The sequence below is a fragment of the Tympanuchus pallidicinctus genome, unplaced genomic scaffold (assembly GCF_026119805.1).
Source record: "Tympanuchus pallidicinctus isolate F22 unplaced genomic scaffold, pur_lepc_1.0 scaffold5, whole genome shotgun sequence".
NCBI classification, from domain to species: Eukaryota; Metazoa; Chordata; class Aves; order Galliformes; family Phasianidae; genus Tympanuchus; species Tympanuchus pallidicinctus.
The window spans coordinates 24952769-24967683 of NW_026294769.1; the positions used below are offsets into that span (position 1 = coordinate 24952769).

A 14915-nucleotide genomic window follows, 5' to 3' on the forward strand; every position below is an offset into this window, starting at 1 on the left:
GCTGACTTCCCCTGTTTTAGCACAGCAGGGTTCTCATCTCCATTTAAGGCTTTGGTGTTATTGCAACACTGAGCATTACCAGCAGGAGCCATATGTGTGAGAACATTAACTTGTTTGAGAAGCAGAATAAGATGCTTTTAAAACAGCGACATACTTGAGAGATTGCACAAAAGCCACTAAGTCAATGCCATGTCACTTTTTCCATGCATACACTAAAGAAGACACTGAATAAAAACATCTTTGTGCATCATACTTGTTGCCATTATTGTTGGAGCTAACGCCTGTTCCTTTTATTAAACATAAACTCTACAATTCCTTCTATGAACAGCACTGATTTGAGCACAAAAGTCATGTTCTCTATGGAAATAAAAAAATCTTTCTTTCGTTCACAGATGCCACCTACATCCTTAGCTAAGAATTGTGAAGTTTTGTTGAATTTACTCTTGCACTGTCGTGGCAGGTCATGCGTCTCTTTGAATTCTTGCTCTGAGCAACTGGAAGCAGATATCTGTACAGAATATTTCTTTTGAGATAAACAAATCAAGTATAATAAAGCTCAGAAAGGGGAAAAGAGAGAGTCATGCACAAACTCCAATTTTTTCCTTTAAATCATGGACTGACTGAATACACAGCCAGGCTGTGAATTTGTCCTCAGCCAGTATAAATTACTCATTTCTACAGTCTAAGCCTGCAGGATATATAGACAATTCTTGAACAATTCAGACCCAAACAAGCCTTCCAGGTTTTTCTAAAGTTGCTAACTTGTTCCGGGTCAGCGCACTCCTCCCCCTACCTCGGTATGCACACACCTACAATACAGTGGCATTGGCCATCAAATGCCACTGAATTAAACCTCTTTACCACTTCACTGACAGCAGAAGAAACATCCTCAGAAGTATGGACCAAAGATGCTGCTGGCACACGGGCTGTAAAGTAGGATTCTTTGGGGCTGCTTTCACTCTTAACTCCACTCCTTCAAAAAAGCCTTCTCTATTCTTGTCTTTAGCTCAAAAGGGAATGACTTTCTAGAAAAGAAAGCAAGAGCACTAAGGACAAAGAAACGTTTCCAGAAGAGCCCACAACAGAACACGCAATTTTAAGAAGTAAAATTCTTAAGTTCTTAAAGTTCTCCTACGTATGCCCTTCTGTACGTATTATATTAGTCTCACTGCATTAAGGCAATCAATACCTACAACTAGGACCACGGCAGCATTATCTGCAGGGGATGTCTTTGGCCTAAGGCTTGAATTAGAGTAAAATGCTAAATATAAACCTGATAATCTGAGACTTCCCTGCCGGCAAGAGCTCTGAATCCCAGTGGGAGGATCCACGAAGAATCTTGGCTTGAACTGGGAGGTCTAAGAGCATCCATGTTATACACAGGAGAGACATGAACATGCCTGGGAATCCTTCCCCTTTCTTGCCGTGAAAGCTTTCTAATGTGAACAGCAAATCAACATTTACCTGAAAATTGACTATTGTATGACCTCTGCTGTTCTCCCCATGCCAAAGGGTGTACTGAACGGCCCAGAACTTTATTGGAAAAAGTAGAAATGTTAATATTTATAGTTCAGATTAACATTAGGGCAGGCTGTGTAGGTTTAGCACCAAAATAATTTCATGAGAGGGTGCTGGTTTGTATTCCAGCCTCAATTCTCTACTGCAGCCTGAAACTTCTGATTCACAGCCAATTGGCCAAAACAAGGTAGCAAGATGCCCAGCAAGGACCAAACACAAGAGAGGGACCCGGCACTTATGACCACACTTACCCCACTAATACCATCAATGCTATTCATTTCAGGCATATGGGGCAAGGCTGAAAAGAAGTACTAACCTGGTTTCAGATGGGAAAGAGTTGATTTACTTCATAGTGTCTGGTATGATGCTATGTTTTGGCTTTAGAAGAAAAACAACATTGATAACGCACTGATGTTTCGATTGTTGCTGAGCAGTGCTACATGGAGCCATGGACATTTCAGTTTTTCAGCTTCTTGTATTGTCCTGCCAGTAGAGGGGACATGGCTGGGAGGCAGCCGCAGCTCAGGGAATGGGTGGGCATCAATCAGCAGGTGGTGAGCAATTGCTTGTACATTACTTGCTTTGTTAATATATGTATATATTTTTTACATTATCATCACTGTTATTTCACTTTTCCTAGTAAACAGTCTTTATCTCTCATCATACGTTCTGCTGCTTCCTTTCTTCTTACTCTCTCCCCTATCCCTGTGGGAGGATGGGGAGTGAGCCAGCATCTGGGTGGTGCTGAGCTGCTGCAGGGCTGAACCACCACAAGCAGTCAGGCTTCACCAGCTTTCTGTTATCAAGCACCACCTCTGTAAAAGGATCATTTTTACATCACCTGTTCTTAAGCCTATGCAGCATAAAATGGCTCCTAGCAAACTGAAGAATCCACTCTAAATTACTAATTTAAAATGTTTTACATTTCTAAGCCCTCAGGATATGAAGGCAGTTGCAACAGCATAGACTGGAGATTAATGACACAGTTTCACAGTCCAGTTAAAACAATCTAATGGCAACCTGCTGCTAGAATGGCCAGTTCTGCCTTCTTCTGCCATCACCAACAACTGTGCAACCAGCTTGCTTGCTGTTTTCTCTCCCCCTCCTCCCCCCCACCCCTTTTGGAGAGGCAGAAAGGATAGAAATAGGTTTTTTTAACTGGTTCTGCTCACTGGTCCAGCTGGTGCCCCAGACTGTTACGCTCATCATGAGAAACACAGTGGAAATGGACCCATAGTCATGAACAACAGGGAGAGTGCCAGCTTATGCCACCCACACACAGAGACATAACAGCTTAAACCTGGAAAACACGTCCTGGTGTTTTTCAAAGAACACTCAGAGATACAACTGCCCAAACTACTGCCTAAGTTTTACAGTCAAATGAAAGCAGGATGCCAAACGAAAAGGACTGGAAGATGATAAGAATCATGGAACTGTTTGAGTTGGAAAGGACCTGTAAATATCATCTAGCGGAATTTGGTTTGAGAACCAAAACCCAAGTTGCTGGGCTGCAGATGTTGTTAAAGCCCATCTGCCCAAAGCCCTCTCTTTGTTCAGAAACCAGTAAGTTTCAAGTCTTGCATGCCCAGCGCTTTGGAAAAGGTCAGTCTCAGAAAGGAGTGGTGTTTTTACAGCTATATCAGAGCATTGCATCACATTCTCTTCAGGGAAAAGATTATCTTTGGGTGGTATGCCTTGAAGGCTGCACCCTATCAGCAAGTAGTGATCCCACTAGAAACTTAACATTTTCCTTATTTGCTGTTGGTGAGCGCTGAGTTGAAATTAAAAAGGGTGGGTGCAGCCCTCTGGAAAGACTTTGGTGCAGGGGATGGGCAGCCCCTAAGGAAAAAACATCAGAGAAGCGGAGTCTGGGGTGTGTGCATGAGTGGATCTGGTCGCTCCACCAAGGAGTGCTTTGTGGGGCAAGCCATGCCCCAGGACAGGAGGTGCAGGGACTTGAGCATCCATAGAAAGGCTCACAGGAAGGGCTCTGTCCTCCCAGCAAGAAGCTTTGCTCTGAACAAAAAACAAAGCAACCAACAAGCAAAAAGATCTGGCAAATAAGTGAATCCCCATGCATCTTGGCCTGTTCTCCTGAAAAGTTAATGGGATTAAATATTAGAGAAGTAAATGTGACATTTGACACTTTATATACGGTGTTGCCTTTGCCTCAATAGCTTTTAGGCTTTTTCACTACATTTAGGCTTACTCATACCTCCTTGTTCTGTAAGGACTGATTCGTAGAGGTACTGCTGCAGACTACAACAGAGAATCATAACATTAATTCACACTATTTCATTGTAACTGAAAATTGATATTCTAGCAAGACAAAGAGCCAGCTCAACAGTACAAAAAACATCAGATCAAAACTTAGCCTCGTGTTATTCACTCAGAACAACACTGTCTGGCACAGAGCGGTTGGAAAAAACCCACATCACATTTATGTAAATAGGGAGTTTGGACTAATATTGTTCCTGTTTCCGTTCAGCCACTGCACCTCCTCAGCCTCCAAAAGGATGCAGTCAAGTCCTTCAACAGCTTGACAACAGCTCTGGTTTAATGCAATGACAGGCATTTCCATGCTGTTTCCCCTGCAGTCCTGCTGGGGCTGGACACCAGCCCAGCCTCTCTCCTCTGACCTCCTCCTCTTCCAGCACACGACACTGAGCTCCCCCTGCAGGACCGCACCCCACACTGAAATCTCTGGGGGCTCTGCCTCATCACCCCTCTCCTGGAGAAAAAAAACAAGAAAACCTTACTTTTAGGCAACGGAGGTGGGGAATGTCATCATCCTGCCTCTGTAGCAGAGTGCCAGCAGCTGAAAGAGAACCCCCTACTGCAGATTTGAGCAGAACAGTGACTGAAAAACACCAATGGATTAGGTTATGCCAGAGGACTCCGAGCTATTTTATTAAAAAAGAGTAAAATTTTGACTTCATTCTTCTGGTACCTTGAGAAGCAGCAAAGGGCTTGTTTTCTGCACCACACCAGCAGCCTTGCCAAGGCATTAGATGTGGCACTGAGAAGCTTGGGTCAGTGGGCATGGTGGGGATGGGCGGATGGTTGGACTTGATGATCTTAGTGGTCTTTTTCAACCTTAACGCTTCTGTGATTTGAAACGGCCTCAGCTAGCCAGGAGCAGAGCTCACACTTCATATTCCCTCTTTCAAAAATAAAAATTAAAATTAAAAAAACAAAACAATGCTACCAATTTAAATAGAACGAATGAACAGGAAACAAACTGCCAATTCAACAATCAGTTTTCATCCCTTTTTATTTTCCATTTTTCACTTGAGGGACTATGCATTCATTTTCTCCATTGAAAAGGTCTGCCGCTTTATTATGACTCAGTACTGAAACGCAGCGTGTTCACAGTTCAATTTATTGTCATATTCAGTCTGCAGTGGGCCATTTGGCTGATTAAGTTGTATACCATGCGAAGGCACCGTGACACATGCTATTAGAAATGAGAAATGGCAGATGGACATTTTCAAAGAATAAGCAACATGCTCTGGCTTTGAATATCATCTTCCAAAAATGGATATCAAACATGAGGATTCGACATCCTCCAAGAAAATGTTGGAGCATTCTCTCCCACAGCTTCAGGAAGAATTTGCCATTTCCAGCAGTACACTTCATCAAATAATAGCACTTGCCCACTTGCCACGTTCCTCTAAATTCCAGCCTGCTTTTTTTGCCTGGTCTGCACCACTCACAGGCTTTTCATTTGCACTATGGACTAACCATTATAAGAAGAAACAGATCGTGCATTTATAGCCAAGACTGCATTCAGACTGGAAATTAAAGGATTCAAAAAAGTGACCTAAAGCAAAAAGCGCTGCTGCTCTAGTCAGCTGCTGCAGGGATCGCAGGAGAACTAAGCTTTGATTGAAAGCTATTGCTCCCACGTGGCACCGCCATTCTTGAACCGGCTTTCAGTTTCTCAGTCACCAGTAATTTCATTGAAGCATTTAATGCTGAAAAGGAGATTTCTGAGCTATTCATTATTACACTTAAAACAGTTTGACTGAATCCTTCTGAGTGTAACATATTTGGATAACCAACTCCTCAAGACAGACTGTATCTCCTTCCACATATTTTTGCTGAGAATACTATCTGTGCTCCAAAAAGTGCATGCTCTTAAGAAAATGTCTAAGAGACTACAACGGAATACGATCTGTTACTATCAGTGTGCTGAGTAAGGGGCATTGCAAAAAGCAATCTGTTCCTCCCAAGATCTAAAAAACACTAAGAGCTGTCCATGTGTGACACAGTAACCTTGAAAATTCATAAAGAACGCATTTGTCAAAAAACTGCAGAGAACACAGGAAGGTCAGATCAGCCTCAAGAGGCAGCAGGAAACAAAACCGCAACAGAAGGGAGTAAGCATGCTCAGCTATACATTCAAGTTGTATTCTTTAGATGTTCATCTGCAATTGGAAATCATGCAAATAATGACAGCAGCAATGTGGTAGAACTGTGTTAAAGCATAAATGAGTTTTCAACTGCTTTTAATATTAATTACGTTGTATACTTACTAGAAGACATTTCAAACCTGCTTTTCTGTTTTACACTGAGTTTCAATTAGAATTTGGAGGAAGAAGACCACCCTTAGCATCAGATCTTTTAGTTACACATTTTATGACAAGCAAATCATCCACAGGTTTATTCATTAGAAAGAAAACAACCTCCAATGAAGGTTGCTTTGGTTTCGGCCTATTTTTGATTATTCTTAACAATTACCTTTTCTATACATTTACCCTCTAAGAGTTGTAAAAAACTTTTCTTACAATGCTTGCAAGCAGAAAAATGGATGCAGTATTTCTAAAACTTGAAAATGCTTCTATACTCACTGCACAGACACAGAAACATAAGCGATGCCTTCCCAATAAGATGCTTAAAGAATAAAGTTACAATGAAAGCTGGGGCAGGCTAGAATAAATGCTATGGGGAAATACTCCAGCACGAAGAGTGTAGACTTTAAATACATAAGACACTTAATCCATCTGTTATCAATTATTCCAAGAGAATCTACTTTAGCACAGAGAACAGAGGGTAGTGCAGGTGGATTAGTAACGTATAAAATGTACGTACATTCATTATCCAGGGAAGCAGCAATAATAGAATCACAGGAAAGTAAGGTTGGAAGTGCTCTCATGAAGTCCATCCCCTTGCCCCAGGGCAAGATCAACCATACATAAACCATTCCTGACAAATATTAGTCTAACTTGTTCTTAAAAACCTTCAGTGACGGAGACTTTGCAATCTCCCCAGGCAATCAACTGCAGTTTTTAACTACTCTTACCATTACAAAGACTTTCCTAACGTCTAACCTACGTCTCCCCACTATAGCAAGCTTGTCTATCCTCACAAAACCGAAAAACAGATTTTATCATCTTCCTCTTTACATGAAATTTCCATATATTTTTGAATGGTTATCACATCTTCCCTCACTCTTTTAATCTCTGAACAAATAATGGCCAACTGAAGCATATGCAATCTGCTGGAGCAATTTTTCCAGTCTCCTGTGCAATCCCTCCAAGGAGCCTCTCTATTCTGGAACCATAACTCCAAGGCCAGACATCTTCACCCAATATATCACCAGTTAAGCCAAACAGGCAAAGAGAGAAAGGAGCCAAATGAAGCATCAGGCTTTCCATCACCTTGTGCACAGAAAGGTCCCATATAAACCAGCAGAACTTCCTGCACCTGAGGTATGAGGTAGAGAGAGATACCCCTGAGGAGGAAGAAGAGAAGGGCTGAGTCTGTAAAAGAGAGGAAGAGGCTTTTAGACAAACTTGGAGGTTATCTGTAGTGAGTTGGTCTGGAAGTGGAAGAAGTCCAGAAACAAGAGAAGGTGAAGGACAGTAGGAAAAAGTAGGAAGATGGCCACAAGGGTATGGAATCCTACAGTGAAACCCAAAAGGGGAATGATGGAGGAGTCTCAGTACAGAGGGGAACCGGACACTGGGAGAAGAGGCGGTGAGAGGCTGGCAAAGCACAAAACCCTGAACAGGAAACACAACAGAAGTCCTCAGTGCTAGAGGTATACAGAGGAGAGGTGAGGGCATTCCCTCAAGCTGCATTCCTCTGGCCAAGAGGAACTCCGAAAGTCAAACTCAGTTTCTCTGCCAAAGTGGGGTCTGGTGGAGCATCAACCAGGTCAAGTCGCTCTTCCTAGGAGTAACTCTGCCTGCTTGGATATTGCCCAAGGTCAGGCTTTGGTGACAATGACATTGAGATAAGGCTGCAAGGGATTATAGAAAGATTTGAGGGTAGAATCACTTCCACAGGAAAAGATGTGATGGAGAGGATGCGAAGCAATGACAGAGCAGGATAAGGAGACAGAAATAGTCAGTGCTAGACAGAAGAGCAAGGGCCCACTGCATAAAGCAACCTCCTGCTATTTATTCCAGTTTCCATAGTACCTGAGCTAATAATCCCTCTAGCAGTGCAGAAGGTCACAAGGCAGGAATGCCCAAGAGTCAGTTCAGGTCTGTCAGAGCTTATGCTGAGACGGTGCTAATAAAATCCTGATAGACCTAAGCTGACCCTGTGAGGTCAGGATGCTTCATCCATTGATTCTTAATTCACCCTACAGTATTCCCCTTATCCTTTGATCATCCTGGATCTCCCCATGCCACACACTTGCCAGTGATGGAGAGCTGACTTCAGACTCACTCTGTTCTGCTACACCAGCACTCAAAACACACACTGGTAAAAGGAGCTGATTTTAAAACACGGACCTCGGCTGCTCCTGTTCCCCACCACCGATACCCTCGCACTGGCACAGCACCAAGGGAGACCCTGGTAGGACGTGCTCCCTTCACGGCAGCTAGGAAGCATGCCAGAGAGGCAGGTCTCCCACCCATCACATCACTGCAGCCCCTGCACACATACACTCATCATGGCCATCCAGCTCAGGGTGTCAGACGTCCCAGCACAAAAGCCCACTGCTTCATGGAAACCTAAGGAAAAACAGCTTTCAGAATCTGAGAATTGCTGCTCTGAAATAGAGCTCTGTTGTTGTTTTTTTTTTTTTTAAATTCTCAAGCGCCACTTCATACAGAGCTTTGGCCAATTTTCCTTTTCCCTGGATGCTTTCAACAGGCCCAAAGAGTGCTGCTCACAGCAGAAGTGGTGAACCAGCCACACAAATGTTAAGCAGAGTGGAAAAATTATTTTGCATGTCTTCCACACAGACTCTTGTCCATATATTCTAGCATAATGTTTATGACATAGTATTGTTGATTCACAGCCATTTTCTGGTCTCCTGCAACTGCCCATCTGTTTTCTGCAGACCTGCTGTCTCACCAGTTATACTACATTTTGATTTACACAACTGATTATTCCAGCCCAACCACAATTTAGAACTTGTCCTTAATGAACTGCATCATATTTATTTTAGATCAGTTCTTCAATAGACCGCATTAATTCTGAATTCTAATCTTGTGCTGAGAGGGTTTACATCCTCTCCCTCATTGGTGTCATCTGGAAATTCTGCATGCAGATTCTATCATCTAAGTCATTAATTAAAATATTGAATATTTTCAAGCAATCCTGGGCAGAATCACACTTGACATATCCTTCCAGCTTGGCTATGAATCACTGTTAATTAACCTGAGAATAACTTTCCAGCCAAGTGGGTGCCTACCTTGTAGCCCACACTGCCACCCTGTTAACGAAAGAGTGATAGCCTTCCAAAATCAAGACATGCTTTCTCTGCTCACAGAGAAGCTAGGTTCAACTGACAAGGTACATCCTGGAAGAGAACAATTTACATATATTTATCTCATTATCATTGACGGGTTAGTTGTAAAAACAAAACACACACAAGCTCATTTTTTGATTCTGACATCTTTTCCCCAAAGACTGAGATTAGCCATCTACTTCAAAGGGGGGGAAAAGAGAACCCAGGAAAGTTTACAAGTAGAAGCACTGTTGGGCCCTTCACAACTCAGTTTTTTTTTTGAACCTCGACTGTCCTCTAAATGTTCTCCACCAGAACTGCTAATTGCTCAGATACTACTCAAGCTATTTCATACTGTGCTGAAGAGATAATTTAGTAAGCTGCCGTTTCTTTTAAAATACCTATCTCATCTAATTAGTTTATTATCAGTTCTGTTCTGTTCAGAATTCGTACCTGTCTAGAAGTAGAATTCCTTTTCTTGCCACCTGATTGCAATCTTCCTTTTTGGCAAAGAAAGATGCAAAAAAAGTCATTAACTACTTGGTCCAACCTGCACACATCAGATCATGAGTTTTGCTTTTCTTTCTCTATTAGTAATACAGAAAGTCAGTCTTCCTCTTATTACTAGTGAGGATATAGTATGTTTTCTTGTACCACATATTTTACCAGCTGCACTGTTGTGCCTTGGCCTATCAAATTTGGACCTTTTGTACTCTTTTGTGTTCACCTTGGTAATACATATAGTATCTAATTTCTGGTCAAGTCCTTCTCATTTTTCAGATCATGTCTTTTTTTTTTTTTTAAATGGAGACGCCTTTTATTTGTGCTTTTAAAACTCTTTATTATGACTAGAAAAAGCTAGATCCTTTAAAAACTGTAAGCCTTTCTGTGTTTTTTAGGTTGTTTCCCAAGAAATCTTTCCTGTCAGTCCTATGAGCTTATTTCCTTGCATACTATTGCTTTCATTCTGAAATTCTCTCATCTTCTGAAGAACATGATTGCTATCACTCAAATTGCCTTTTATCATCATAGGCTCAGCCATCTCTTTCCTAATCAAGCCTACACGCGCTTTCATTGCCTTTTCTACATTCTGCAATCCCAAACCTATCATACTTGCACAATCCACTGAAATCAGTATTAAGGCAGTAAAGTTAAAAGGGTTTTACCACATACTGCTGTTTAGTAATAAATGGTAAATACAGTATATCTCATCAAACAAGAGCCATCTGTAACAAACAGCAACTCTGGCATCTGTACTGGTAAACTGAACACTAAAGACAGGATGAAAGTAACTTCTAACCTTACCAGTAAGCCTTCCTAGGTCACAGCATATTAGGAAAGGTAGAAATGAGTGTTTCCAAACACTCTAAAGGTGGCTACAACACAGAGGTCTTGTCCTCCACAGCTTCTTTTGGCAGCACTACATTCCACTGTAAATTGAAAATGATTACCCTAGTTGTTCCAATAGCTACAACCACTTGGCATAGCTAGATTCAGTGTTGACACTGCACCGCTTTTGGACAACAGCTTTTTTGGTACAAATTAGCTCACTTCCACATGTGGTCATGCCCCCTTTGCCACTAGCCACTACTGTTTACTTCTACAGTTAACTCAGCATACCAATAATAGGAGCAGCACAGCAAGGATAAGAGCAGGAACTACATGCACCTAGCACTACATTGTTACCTCAGAGTTTACACTAGCGTAACATGCTCCTATGAATTTGTCTAAGAAATACACACCTACCCACTGTAAACTGCAAGATGTGCTATAGAAATCTAACAAGGAACATGAAGGACCACCAAAAAGCAAATTCAATTCAAGCCAGAAGAAATGGAAGTCTCTGCCTTCTTCTCATATAAAAGCAATGGTAACTCCACCTGTTTGCTTTACAGGTCTCCTGCTCATTTCTTCTAGAATTCTCCTGAATCCATGGTGCAACTTAACTGCACTAAAGAATTAATACACATTTAGTTAACAAGACTTCAAAATGTTTAATTTCTTTACCTGAGAGCAGCTCCAAGGAATATAACAATTCTTTATGAGAGAGAGCACAATGCTCAGGCTCTCAAAGTTCCCAGAACAGGTAGGAATTTGCTGGGTTGTCACCACAACCTGACTGCTGTCCCAGATCTCCAAGAACACCAGTTTCATTATTTGCCATACCCTTCTACCCAGCAGCAGCAATGAGGTTAGCAACAATCTGACATTCTGCTGCCTTAGCAGTCTGATCCCAGCCAAGAACCTGACCTTCTAGGCACTAAGGGACAGTAGATGCTGTGGCAGAAGAGTTTAAAGTTGTAAAGAAAACAATATAACATTACAATGGTGTTAAGGGTAACAGAGTTTTCAGAGAGAGACAAGCTGCAGCAGAAGGCATGGCAGGAAGAGGGAACAGATACTGAACGGCAAAGCTTTCTGCAGAGAGCAAAAGAGTAGCAGGAAGAGGAAGATGAGGTGGAGGAGGGCTGGCAGAGTAGCAAGGAGAAAGAAGCACAAAATGCCCAAGCATCACACCTGGGAGCTGTGGGAGCATGCTGTGTGTCCAGCAGAGGCAGGAAAGCCCTGCGATGGTTCCTCACTTCACATCTCCCAGTAGCAGTGAAACACTCAAACAGCACGGAACTCAGAGACAGAAAATGATATTCCTACACACACAAGCCATAATCCAGCAAACGTTTGAAAGCAGAATTTTTTATATGGAGAAATATATGTCTCACACATCACTTATTTTCATTTTGGTATTAATCCATTCTCTAGGCCCACTAAAGCAAGAGAACCAGCTGATTTTCTATCCATTTCTCACAGAGTCTCAGCTGGCCAGATGATGGAGGGGAGGGGGAAAAGCAGGAAAGAGGTTATCAGAAGATCCTGCTTTCTCCCATCTCCCAGATTATAAATCAGTTTCAGGCAGAAGACATGCAGTGCATTCCAGGGCAGTTTACACTAGAGGGAGCTTCTCTCAGGGAGACCCACCACCTTTGTATCCTTTCTTAATACATTATTTCCAATACATCTACACAGAAGTGTACTAGAGAAGGTTGAAACAGTTATTGTTTAAATATTTCAGTTTTGCTGCTCAGCTGAGCCATGAGGGGAGGGAGTTTAAGCACAACTTAGCACAATATCACAGAACGGCTTGGGTTGGAAGGGACCTTAAAACCCACATAGTCCCAAACCCCCAGCTGTGGGCAGAGCTGCCCCCCAGCAGCTCAGCTGCCCAGAGCTCCATCCAACTTGGCTTTGAGTGCCTCCAGGGATGGGGCACCACAGCTTCTCTGGGCAGCTGTGCCAGCGCCTCACTGCCCTCTGAGTGAGGAATTTCCTCCTAACATCTAACCTACATCTCCCCTCTGTTAGTTTAAAACCGCTTCCCCCTTTGCTATCACTACCAGGTGCAGCAAGTTCTGCACCGAGGCATACTCTGGCTGTAGTGATAAATCTCAACGCTGCCATGTTTCTGAGAAGCCTCCTGACAGTACTTCCATCCTGTATCCTCACCAAAATCCCATGTTAAGGCTAAGAGCAACTTAATAGACTATATTTTACACAACGGAGATAGGCCCAACTGACCCAGGAGGCTACTCATTGTTAAGCTGTTAATGAGTATTTGAAATGAGGAAAGCAAAGATTTAACTTCCCTAAGGCTTATAACAATCCATTTCAGGGGGACAGAAAATAAAGATATTATTCACTGTTAATACCAGAGTTGAACTGCTCATCAAGTGAAATGTTTTATAACGTTACTTAAGGTGGAAGCACTACAAGATGCTATTCAACTTATTTTGAAAACTCCAGAAAATTGCCTCAAAAGTACTAGCTTAATTACAAGAGAAATCCTTACCTGTGAAAGCATTTGTGGCCTGAAAACCAGCTTCCTGCATACTGCTCTCCCAGCGAAGCTTGTGATTCCAACTTTAACCTGTCCTTACTGGAGACAACTGCTGAGCTTGGAGCTGTCAAGTCACTTCCATCTTCGCTCGCCAGAGTCCATTTCTCTTTCTATTCCTGGATTTGGCACCATCCAATTGCCACCTGATCCTGGGTCTTTCACTCTGTAGGCACTGGGGCTATCTGCACTGAACCCAAGCAGCAAGCGTTGGACAGTCCCATCAACCGGCCAGCCAGAGGATGTGGGCCATGGTGGATATGGAAATGAAGAAAATCATCTGCCAAGACTCGATTTTCCTTTTACACCTAAGTTCTAATCCTCTGTTCCTCCAGCACCATTTTTTCAGGTCCCAGCCAGTGGTGGTGTTCAATTGTCTCTCCTCTCTCGTGCTGTCCCCCCTCAGGCACGCTCACTGAGAAATTAAAAAAGAAGAGATTATGTTTCCCGATGACCTGTAGCAACATTAAAATTAAGAGACTCCAGGGAACAAAAACCCAAAACACATTATCAGGGATTGATTGTACACATTAAAGGAGATCTTCAGAAGGCAAATATTGCGATTTTGCTGAGATGTAAAGTGTGACCACACAGCTCTTTGAAGTGCAAAGAGGAACAGTGCTGAGGGTGTCATATGCATCTCTGAGAACATGATATGATTTACATTTCAAAAGCCATATTTAGCAGAGATGGGGGCAGCAATACAATAACAAAATTGCAGTTGAAAGGGAAAAGGAAAAATACTCAAGGCTCTCAAAGTCTAGTCTATTCAAAAACCAGAGTGAGATTATTAGCATTTCATATAGCTGCTTTTGGAGCAGGAAAACGAAGCACTGGATGCCAACGCTCTACACACCATTCTGTCTTCCGAGGTTAAAAACCTTTCTACGTCTGTGCCATTGATTATCTGTTTAAAATCCAGACTGTAACACAGATGACACAACTCAGACATCTTCCAACATTCGGTAATGTTAAAAATACCCATAGGCTGTACAAGGGAAAGGTGGGAAAGCTGTTCATGATACTACTTCTCCACAAGAGCATGGCTGTTTGCAACTCCCTGAAAACTAGAGCATAATTAGTTTTCTGAAAACTAGGATACATTAATAGGTTGAAGGACAACAGCAGACAAGTACGTATGTAGGGAGAAGGTTAAGAAAAAAAAAAGAATGGTTTTGCTCACAGAAAAAAAAAAGAGGACTTGGGAGAAGAATCCACTCGCTCCTCAGCCATCCTCCTCCTCTGCAGTGCTTGGCTCCCCTCATTCAGCAGCACAGGCAAGTAAAAGCTACGTCAGTGATGATCTTATAATCTACTAATGGATTTTAACTAATGAGTCTAGTCAGCACTTGCAGTACTGGGTCAGGATGACGTCCACCTACCGGGGCAGCCCACAGCAGCAGGCACCAGGACCACCACCAGTCCCAGCACTGCATGCTCCAGCAAACAGTGCGAATGTAGATACATGCAATCCATGCCTGCTTCTCAACCCTTGTCTATCTTGACCTGTAGCACCTTGTGACCAGCCAACAGCCTGAAGCATAAGGCTGCACGACCCTCAAAATGCAAAGAGGATTCTCACACCGCTTGCAGCACCTCCTGCTCTGCACACACCACTGCATGCAAAGCTGGCTGGGCCTCAATGTCTTTATTAGGGCTTTTTGTGATGGACAAACAAGAATCTGCTCTCAGGTGTATGACTGCCATTGAGCGTGACACCTGATGAGCGCTGACTCTCTGGAATACACTGAACAAAAACGAGATGCTATGATGAATTTTCTATCCTAATGATATTGCTACTGCTTTCTCAATTCTGGG

General features: G+C 42.6%; 1 protein-coding gene across 1 annotated transcript in view; it reads right to left on the reverse strand.

Moving 5' to 3' along the window:
* The window catches only part of LDLRAD4 (low density lipoprotein receptor class A domain containing 4), a 271366-nt gene that overhangs the window by 162417 nt on the left and 94034 nt on the right, over nt 1-14915 (reverse strand). Inside the window, exon 3 of the mRNA XM_052704089.1 lies at nt 13053-13512. Within this exon, the coding sequence (XP_052560049.1) occupies nt 13053-13092 (40 nt within the window). The 5' untranslated portion in view covers nt 13093-13512. The remainder of the gene's footprint in view (nt 1-13052; nt 13513-14915) is intronic.